At 33.7% G+C, this 11,186-nt stretch overlaps 1 protein-coding gene across 1 annotated transcript; it reads right to left on the bottom strand.

Annotated features, from left to right (window-relative positions):
- Positions 1-6,152: 6,152 nt before the first annotated feature.
- Positions 6,153-10,581, bottom strand: LOC130807636 (short-chain dehydrogenase RED1). The gene is made up of 3 exons (XM_057672912.1): positions 10,056-10,581; positions 8,522-8,681; positions 6,153-6,904 (listed from the first exon to the last, which is right to left on the bottom strand). The coding sequence occupies exons 1-3, from the start codon at positions 10,390-10,392 to the stop codon at positions 6,568-6,570; spliced, it is 834 nt and encodes a 277-aa protein (XP_057528895.1). The 5' UTR covers positions 10,393-10,581; the 3' UTR covers positions 6,153-6,567.
- Between the last annotated feature and the right edge of the window lie 605 nt (positions 10,582-11,186).

The following is an 11,186-nucleotide window of genomic DNA, read 5'->3' on the forward strand; positions in this document are numbered from 1 at the left end:
TATGGGGATGGTTGATCCAAGAACCCGTTTAGTCCCTTCAAGAACGTTGCTAAGATTACTTTTGACATCCAAAGAACAAACAAACCTCCTGTTTTGTATGAAAACAGAAGGGTGACAAGAACAATTCTGATGAATAGTTTTATGTCGTAGATAGAAACAAATTGGCCTTATATCAACCAATTGGCCTCTTCCTCACACTAAGATTAAGATTCACTCTCCTAACCCTCATGGAACAAACCGAATGTCTCTTTGCTTCACTCACAAAGAACTCACCCAGGACAGCAATTGAATAACAATTACTTGAAGAAAATTGTATTAACCAAATCTGAATCATGATACAAAGAGGTTTCTCCTTTATATAGAGCTCTAACGGCTAGTTTGGGGTGTCTAACAAACATAACAAACATAACTAATCTGGTATTAACCTTATTATTAAAACACGTACAAAACAAGAATTAAAAACAGAACATAAAATAGACTAAGTATTCTGAAATCAGCCATTATCAAATATCTGTTGAGTACACGACCTTGTAGCCGTTCTTGTGGGCTCTGTGAGGGATCTTCTTTTTACCTCTGAGTCTTGGCTTCTTATTTCGTGTCTAAAGATGCCATCCCTTGGATTTTCATGTTCATATGTGCACCAGGCTACGCGTTCCAGGGCTCGCAAGGTGGGCTGGCAGACAAGCTGGTGTTCTGCTTGTTCTGTTGTTTGCTGACTTGGGAACAAGTCTCTGTTCCTGTTCTGTTTGATGGTTGTTGGGAGATCTTCTATTGTTCCCTCCTGGTCTTGCCATGATTCTAAGTTCCTCTTTAATCTATTTTGAAGGTGATCCTCTTTATTCTTCAAACAAAAGTCAGCAAGTTTCATAGGTTCAATAGGCTGAGCAAGTGCAATGATGCAATTATGCTTTTCTTCCTTTGCCTTGGATTATAAGCTATCCATAATTACATCAGTAGTAGAAAGAAGAATTTGTACTTTTAAGTTTAAGTATATATACATAAAAAGCGTGATCAATGTTCCTCTTAAAAATCATATTTGCATATATCTGGTCTAATCTGAAAATTTTTGGGCTTAAATCGAAAAACCAAAATCATGAATTAGTATAGATCCGCAAACTAAATCGGATGCAACAGATTTGGACCGAATTAGGTCTAGTCTCAATCGATTTCGGTTTGGATCGTTGGCTCGGTCTAATATTACACTTTTCCACTTTTACCCTTGTATGTACGACCAAAAATCAAAGTATTTATCCGCGAATTGGTTAGAGAATCTCTACAAGCAAGACACAAGGAAGAGAAGGAATCAAACAGACAAGCACTACTCTTATATTGTGTCGTTATTTATTTTTACTTTTTTGCCCTATGTGGTTATATCTTTAACATCTCTCTGAAAACTCTCTCCACTCGTTTAGTTACTTTTTTTATTTTCAAACATTGATATAATCGATATGGAGGTGAACAAAACTCAAAAATTAAAGAGGCAACTTTTTTTTCCTGACTTTGAAATTTTCTTCAATATATTATTTTTTAAATCGAGCAGTCATCAAAATGCAAGTTTCATGTGTTTTGTCTGGTACAAATCTCTTAAAGTATTGTGTTTACGATAATCAATCGAGTTTTAATATTTGTGTTTAAAATCTAAACTTTAAAAGTGAAAAGGGCAAAGTTGAAAAAAAAGGTAAAATAAGGTGGTGACGCAATGAAAAAGGTGATGTCATATATATAAAAAGCATGGAAAAAAAATTTTATTGCAGATGGTCAGAATCAAACCCAACTTTACGGGTAAAAACAAAAGCCCTCAACCTCTAGACTAACCTACGATTCTTTGTAATTTAAATAGTTGTAAGAAATGTATATTAATCAATATACATCAAAGACTATTTTCTTAATCCCGATTTTTATGTATTAGTTAAATGACAATCAATGGAGAAAGTAGAGAGCCTGAGGCATGGTAAATAACATTGTAATTGGGGAGCAAAAAGAAAAATTGTAGATTTTAAGAAAAAAAAATGTATATTGGAAATAAATGAAGAGAGAGAATGAATTGTACGGATGAAATTAAAAGAAATTTACCATTATTCAAAAATGGAAATAATGTAAAATAAGTGGAACGGATTAAAATGACAACTGATACAAAATGAATGCGACGGAGAAAGTATTAGTAAAACTGTTCAAACTCCTGATACGACAATATTACAAATATAATAATGCAAAATACAAATTACAATTGGGATTTGAATTTTTCCTTTGTTGATGGCTAAATACAACTTACAAAATAACACTAAGAAAAACTTGAAGATGAACTTTGCAACGACAACCGTTGAAAATTTAATATTTTTTGTAGGCGTGTAATCACTTTCCTTTCGTTATTATTTTTGTTTTGTTTTTCTTTTTCTTTACCTCTGCCCCGAAAAAAAAAATTTGAAAAAAAAAGAAAGAATGCTAGCCAATAACCTGTGAAGGATAGGCAAAAGGAGAGTGGGTGTTCATCAGTTGCTATCATTGTTCATCCTTTGCCGCGGCGCTTTGACAGGTATATTTCTGATCCTATCTATACTCTCATCTTTCTCCATATTCTACCTCCACTATATTTTCATACCTTGACCCACCTAGCCATCCTTACTTAGATTCTCACACATCATCTTTTTATTAACCATTGCATGTATATGAGCTACAAATTTTAACTAAAAATAAGCCCCCAATCCTCTTGATCCAAAGTAAGTTCTTGGATTTCGAGATCCAAGAGCTCCATTATATGAGCCTTACAGTTATAGAGTTTGGGTGTTTGTTTTTGTACATTATGTTGTGATTATGATGATAGAGTTGTGTGTTGGGATGGGTATGAGGTTGACAGGGGGTTTGGAATTTTTATGGATTTACATGTGAGATCATTTTATGAGAGAAAGGGAGACTAAGATAGGAAGCCTCTTAAGGGAGACTAAGATAGGAAGCCTCTTACTTTTGGAGAGTCATAAGTAGAGTTGGTGTTTCATGTTTTAAGAGGTAATGTTGTAACCGATAGTGCTATCCCGGTTTCAACATTGGAGTTCCATTAGGTAGGCTAAATTTTCTTCATTTTATGCTTTGATTGTCATATCCAGGGTTACTAAAGACCCTATTTTGATAAGGGTTGCTGAACACCCTCTTGCTACTCACTATGAAAAGCAAGCATGGGGGAACCTATTGCTTGCTTGTTCATGTTTTCTATTCCAAATTTTTTGTATTGATTTAGTTGGCATATGCATTATAATTTCAATTTCATTATAGCTGAATTTGTACTTTTGTTTTTCATTAAAAAAGGGAAAAAGAAAAATGCTTGATAAGAGAAAAGCCCAGTTAGGTTGAAAACCCAAAAGGTTAACCTAGGCAAAAGAGCGGCATTGAGTGGGTGAGCAAGTGAGAATTGAAAAAAAAAAATAATGAGTGGCTAGGACCAAAACTCAAATATGAGTTCCTAGGCAAAATGAGAGAAAAAGACAGGATTAAATATTTAGCATTTCATTTTGTACTTGGAGCTGGCGACATAAACAGAGGGAGCTATAAGGTAGGCATTTGGGTAAGTCACCATTAGAGGGATAAGTGTAGAATTTTTCTTTTCTCGTGTCCTTCACGGGTCATGAGGAGGTTGAAGTATGGGGATTTTTGGTACTTGTTATTTAAATTCTTGTTTGTGTTGTGTTGTATTGTGTTAGCCAAATGAAGGGGGCAAGTGTTAAGGATATTTGGACTCTTGGCAAAAACCAGGAATTAGAGGAGTTTAGGAAAGGGAGGAATATGGAGTACTTTAGGAGCCGGAGACCGTGTCTTATCCTTGTTTTCTATGTATTTTCACCTCGATTTGCTCGAGGACGAGCAAAGGTTAAGCATGGGGGAGTTTGATAAGTGCAATTATTTGAACTTATTTATATCATTTTATACTCCTAAATAATGATCGTTGTTAGTAATTTCGTGCTTATTTTGAAGATTTATGCAACTTTACCCATTTTGGTTATTCATGCTAATTTTGAGCGGTTTTGATCGTTTTAAGCATAATTCTTATGGTTTTAATAATGACTGAGTTTACTAAGGAGATTATTGCTCATTTGAAGATGTTTTACAATGAAGATGGGCAAAAGAGTTGAAAATTGTTTAAAATGCAAAAGTTTTGAGGTGAAATTTGATACATACTCACTCTTTTGGTCATAACTTTTGATAAAAAGATCGCATTAATGCAACGTTCGTGGCATTGGAAAGTAGACTTCAAGAGCTTTCTAAGGTGTATTATATGTCCGATTCCAAAAACCGAGCAAAAAATGGCGATCATTTAAAGTTCGCTAGTCAGAAACAAATCGACGAGTCGTCGCCTGAAAGCTACGACTCGTCTCCAACTGCTGATATCCACATTTGATAGTTTTCTTTCATTATTTTAGTGGTTTTATTTATTTTAGCTTTATTTTATCATAAAAAAGTAGTTATTTTTGGGGAGATTGTTCCCCAAGTAACCTTAAAATATAAATAGGCATAGTTAATTTTACTTTTTTGTGCTTTTAGTGCCCTAGATGTTCTAATGCTCTAGAAGTCAGTTTTTATTTTATTTTTCAGATTTTCTCTTTTTGGTTCTTCTTCTTTGAGAGATTTCATTGTTGAACTTCATTGTTACATTTATTTCATTGCAATTTACATTTATTTTCATTGCAATTTACATTTATGTTCTTCTCAATTAGTAAGTGTTCTTTCTTTATTACTTTATTACTTGTCTTTTTGCATTAAATTATTCATCATTTTCATGTGTAGTATTTCAATTAGGTTTTCATTCATCATTAATTGCATGTTCATCACCATGTCTAGTGAGTAGTTTTCTTCTCTAGATTTAAGGGATAAACCCTAATTCGAAGCATGAAATAATATTTTATCAATTAATTGTGTGAAATTTGGGTCTATGATTAAACCTATGCTTAATGAATCTTAGTTTAAATATCTTTATTAACCTTTTCAATAAAACGAAAGTTTGAGATTAGGATTAATTTAGGATTGAGATACATTTAAGTTAAATTCCTATTAGTTTAGCCAATAAAACGGAATTTTGCGGATTAATACTAGTAAGTTCTTAAAACGATATTGATCAATTGAGCGGAAACTTAAGATTAATTAGATCACATTTAATTATGCCAAAGACTCAAATTCATACAATTATGAGAGTAATTGACTCTCATGTTAGAACTAGCTAATTCCCGACACCCTAGATTTGCCTTATTATTATCATCTTCGTATTAATCATTGTCTTAGATTTATTTATTAGTTTTATTTACATCATTTTAGTTATTTCTTATAGTAGTTTTAGTTTCTTAAACCAATTATTTTGTTGATCCGTGTCTTGTAGTCATAAACCAAACAAACTAGTTAACTCGCTTCCCTGAGCTCGACACGTATTGCTACACGTACACTGTGTGCTTGCGGTAATTTAAAATTTGCACATCAGTATGTCACTTAATGACAAAGCATTTAGTGAATTATAAACTTTGGAAATTCTATCAAGAAGTTTATAACTCTTTTTGAAAAAACACAAGTGAAAGAGAAAGCAAGGATATGAGAATTTAGAAATTTTTTTGGTGTGTGACATCCTTCCCCAAGCTCCTATTTATACTAGTTCAAGTATGCCAAAGGGTCATGGACATCAAATCACTCATTGATATTTTTCAATTTATCTTTTGTCCTTCCCTTTGACCCCTTTTGGACCTTATATTTTAATGAATGTTGTCTTCCTATTATTTGTAGTACTTGGTGATAATTACTTAGAATTTAATATACTCTAAATATTCGACAGACAATAGAGGAGTTTTATTCTCGTATGAAGGAGGTTATGGTATGAAGTACTTGATGCCCTGGATCCTATAATCTTATATTCTTGCAAAGGCTATGAATGTCAATTGTGCAAGAAAACATTGCAAAGACAACAAAGGATAAGAATTACTCAACTTTTAATGAAATTGGATGGAAAATATTAGCAGACAAAAAGTAGTGTCTTGATCATGAACGATTTATAAACATTGTCTGAAGCAGACTTATATTGTATTACGAACAAACTCACCAAGAAATAAGCAAGGTGGAGAAAATTGAAGATCAAGAACATGCTATTGCATGTAGAATTGTAGAGCAGAAAAAAAAAAAAAAAAAGAAAATGGATGTGCTTTAATATGATAACAAATGCGAGAATCCTTCCAACTCTGTGAACACCATAAGTTGAATGGTGACACTATAGACAGGTGTTGGAAGATATATGGGTAGCCATCTAGATTTGGAAGAAGGAAGGTAATCAGGGTAGCAAGGCAAATACTGTAAAAACTGATGCTGTTATACAAGTTACTTTGATGAGCACTTACTCTATATTCCGTTATAATAGAAAACCATATTGTGAATCTCACATTGCTAGGAATCTGAATTAGAAAATGTTCATATGCAAATAAGGTGAAGTTGTTCAGTTGCTCGGTTCAATTTTGATTCTATTATAATCATATGAAGTATTGATTTTGCTTTACTTAAGTCGATTCTAGCCTCCAAACAACTGTTATACAATAATCTGATAAATTATTAACATTTCAGGACAAGCCATAGGATGAAATCTCGCACGAAGATGGGTAAATAATACATGATTCTCATCACCATGGACTGATGACCATAAGAGAACCAAGCAGGCGAGTTTTTCTTTAGTATGACAGTTACTGTTTTCTTTGCAAACTCTTCTGCAGGAGTCGACTTAGGACCTTGAGAAATGGTAGCTCTATCGCGCATAGCCTCTTCGTATTGCTTGTATAACTTCCACTCTGGCATGCGGTTGAAGGTAGCAACGGCAGCATCTCCTAAGTTTGATTTGATGGCACCAGGTACAACAGTGATAACATCAATACCTAATAGCCGAAGTTCTAACCTGCATAAAACAGGGGCGAAATGAGTCAAACGTTGATATTGTTTCTTCGGAAAACAGTATCAGAAACATGGATAAATTCAGAATCTTTAGCTGATGTAAATGACAGTAGCTGTGTTCTTATCGTTCTATTAGATGAAAAAGCTTGCATGACAGAGGCAGGTAAAGATGAGTAAAGATTTTTCTGGGCGTACACGACAAACTGCCAGAACTCATTTTCCTGTGAGTTTCTCTTCTTGGAAGAATCCATCTTGAATCTCTTCAAAGTCATAACGATGAGCAACAACTATTTAAGATCAGAAGGCAAAACACTTGGGAAAAAGCGCAAGGTAATACTCATTTGTTTCAAAGAACCAAAGAAAGGGAATTGGTTTCTAGCAAGAAATTAGTGGTAACGATCTGGAGGCATACATTACCCTTGTGAAAGAAATTGGGTTAACCCTATTTCATAACAAACACCAAGTAATAGAATGGATAAAATGAATCCCTTAAACCTAAAAAGCTCATACCAAACACCCTCTAAGTTTCAACTAATATTTCACATGTTTGTAAAAGCTTGATATTGATGAAGATTCTTCCTTTCTCATGGTTCCAAAATCGTGCACGGGACAAAATGAAAATGAAACCCACCGTATATGCTAAGTGATCTTCTACCCTCCAATAACACATATATGCTGAGATTGATATTGTAATTTGACAAAATACTTAATTGCAGAACGTTTTTGAGCTAATTATTACACAATACACTTTCTATGTCCCATCTCATAGTAAGATATAATCAGTTGCATGATGCCAGTAGCAGCAAGCCAGCAATCATAACCGTTTTCTGACAATCGTCTAGACATATGAAACACTACCCACAAGGAAAACAAAGCAAGAATCGCAGAATTAATCGATTGACATCGCCTTTCAATCATCAATTCCTCAAAGAAAGCAGGGCAGCATACTGATGTTAAGTGGTGGACAGGTTTCTAGACATATATTTAAGTTCAAATTTTAGCAACACACTGGTCTACCGTACTATTTTAAGCATATTTTCGGCATCAGGATCTGCAAGGACACGTTTCTGATACAGGAATCAGGAAACAAGATTTTCAAAAGAGGGGATAACAGGAAAATCTATGATTCACAGAAAAGTTGGCACATTAGATGAACAACCACAACCTGTTGAATATACTTCTGACTTGAAGTTTAGAAGGTCACCAACCCTCAAGACACTACTCAACTGCTCAAAATAATTTCTTGTAGACGATTTTATCAAAATTCTCGGATCTACAAATATTTGAACAGCACGGCCTCTCTCTATTTTTGGGGGGTGTCAAAAATGCTGCGACTCTCAGTTGGACCAAGAAATTGACTGAGAACATCAGTTCTATACATCTATTCCTATCTAGTGAAAAATCCGCAGTTTGTATGACTTATCCTTACGATATCATATTACTCAATCATACAGTTATGAGCAAGACCGTCTTTTCTTCAGTCATCACAGAATCTCAAAAGAGCAGCTTTAACCCAAAATGGATTGATCACAAAAATATTAATAGACTCTGGATACCTTTGCAGGATCTCACATTTATAAGTCGAATAACAAACTACTACATATAAATGCATGATACAAACCTTAAAGAGTCCGATAGAGCATGTATAGCCGCTTTTGATGCGGTATAAGTACCAGCCCATGGTAAAGGTGCTAAAACAGTTACACTCCCAACATTTACAATCTTTCCCTTTTTTCTCAACGCCATGTGCGGAACCACAGATTGAATCAATCGCATGGCACCTGTTTACAATTCACAGAAGCATTCACATGATTAAGCTACAAGTCTCTGTATAATTTACATGTATGGGAATGATTGAGTAGTTGACTTCATAATTCTACTTATTAATAATCTATTAATTAATCACTTTCACAAACTAGACAGCCAAATATTAATGATAACACAGCCATTTATACAACCTGTTACTTCTAGACAACCAACCAATTTATTTTAGCTGGTGGAAGACTTCAACCAACAATAACATTCAATAAACTAGTCCTTGTTATTCGTACTGGAATGATACTAAAAGGTTAATGGATAAAATAGACATATATTCAACCCCAAAGGGAAGATCAACCCCATTTCCCTCCCCTCTCGAGCAACACGCATGAGGCAATATTCAAACAAATGGTTATTAGTTAGGAACTTGATGACCATCCTCTGATGTTTTGTAACTTAAACAAGGGCGAAACTCCTGAAGTTAAAATTGATTGACCTATAATTTAAAGTTCTTACAATTTATCATCAACGTGGATTCAATAAACTTGGAATCTTGGATCATTAACATACTTTCAAACAAGCATTATCACTCCAAAGCCCCTCATAAATCAATTATCAAGTTGGATTTATGGAACTAGTCAAAATGAAAAACATTGTCAGAATGTTAGGCTGCGACAATCGTCACATGATCACCCATGGGCCCACTTGTGTGGACACACACGGGGCACCAGTGGGCTCACGGCTACAACCCCATGGACAAAGAGCGTTGACTTGCATACAATAGTTGATGAGTTTCACTCTTTCCCAAAACCATATGGTATTAGGGATTACCCATCAAGTATTATATACAAGTCTACAGCCTATTATTTTAACGAGAACTTCCTCACGTGTTAAGTATTTCCAATATCAAATTCCATATCCGAAAATTTCAGATTGAAAGCTTTAGTGAATAGTCCTAGTTTGAACACCCTAATTTCAAGAAGCTAACACTTAAGTAATCTATCCCAATGCCTAATGCAATCGACTATCAGCTATATACAAACAATGTCAGTTACTGCATACTTTATGACTAAAACTCATTTAATTTCTGAGTAAACACACAACAGGATACCAATGAACAAAAATTAGCTAAAACCCCAAGAACAATGAGCAGATAGACATATAACTTGCAAGTAAACACACAACATGATGATTGATATCAATTAACAAAATTAGCTAAAACCCAACAGTAACAATGAAAAGATATACCTATATAGCTTTTAAGTAAAAACACAACATAATAATTAATAACAATTAACAAGAATAAGGTAAAATCCCAACTAGAATAAGGTAAAATCCCAACTATAACAATGAACAAGATATACTCAAAACATGCATAAATAGAGAGAACAGAATACCATAAACATTAGTATCAAAAGTGTGTTTGAAAGAAGAAAGAGGGATTTCAGCAAGAGGGCCAACACATTGAACACCAGCATTATTTACAAGTATATCAATCCTCCCAAATTCCTCCAAAACGCTGTTTATTACAGTGTTTACGCTTTCATCAGACAATACATCCATTTCTTTTACCATGAAGCGAGAATCTTGCTGCAAAGAAGACATTGTTGACAGAGATCTGCTGGTTGCTACAACCTGACATTTTTCTGCAGCAAAAGCTCTTGCAAGCGCATTTCCAATGCCCCCATCTGAGCATCCTGTGATTAGTACTACTTGTTGGTTTTCGGAATCCATTTATTGTTTGTTTGAGATTTGGTTTATGAATTATGATGTTTAGCAGGACTAATTGTTTGTTTTAATTAACTGTTTGACGATGAAGATTCGGAGATTATGCAATTGTAAATGAAGGATTATATCCGATTGATGAATATAACAAATAACAATACATATTAAATATGTATAGAAACAATATAAAAATATATATGAATTCTACATTTAATATATGTTGCTTGCTAGATAATATTGTATGTTTTTTATTGATAAAAATTAGGCCGAATAGACTTAAATGTATAATTCTTGAAGGTAGAGTAAAATATTAGTTTTAACCGGATTAACAATAATAATAAGGTAAATTATTGAGATTTGTTTGAAAAGGTGTTTTTCAAATATGGTTTTGATCTTTTGTTATATATAAGTCTAGCAGTCATATAAAACGAATAGACCGGAAGAAAAAATAGAATAAAAGAGCTGTATTTTTTTATCATTGTTTTTCGGTGCTAGTACACTATTTATATTAAGAAATAATAATGCAAATACAAATTACAATATGGGAATTTGTATTTCCCTTTGTTGATAGTTAAAATAAACTTACACAAAAAGCACTAAGAAATAACTTTGAAGATGATCTTTGTAATGACAACCGTTACCCGGAAACTTGATACTTGTTGTAGGCGTGTAATCACTTTTCTTTTGTGATATTTCCCCCACAAAGGCACTTGGGTATGGACTTGAAAATTCACAGAGAGATACAAACATAACACACGCTTAGTACTTAGGGTATGTTACTTAATGACAAAGTGTTTAATGAA

This window comes from Amaranthus tricolor, chromosome 3 (genome assembly GCF_026212465.1).
Source record: "Amaranthus tricolor cultivar Red isolate AtriRed21 chromosome 3, ASM2621246v1, whole genome shotgun sequence".
NCBI lineage: Eukaryota > Viridiplantae > Streptophyta > Magnoliopsida > Caryophyllales > Amaranthaceae > Amaranthus > Amaranthus tricolor.

Coding starts and splice junctions, on each gene's coding strand:
- LOC130807636 (XM_057672912.1), bottom strand. CDS start 10,392: ATGGATTCCGAAAACCAACAAGTAGTACTAATCACAGGATGCTCAGAT. Junction 8,682..10,055: donor TTTTGATACTAATGTTTATG/GTATTCTGTTCT, acceptor AATTGTAAACAG/GTGCCATGCGATTGATTCAA. Junction 6,905..8,521: donor GCTCTATCGGACTCTTTAAG/GTTTGTATCATG, acceptor TGTTTTATGCAG/GTTAGAACTTCGGCTATTAG.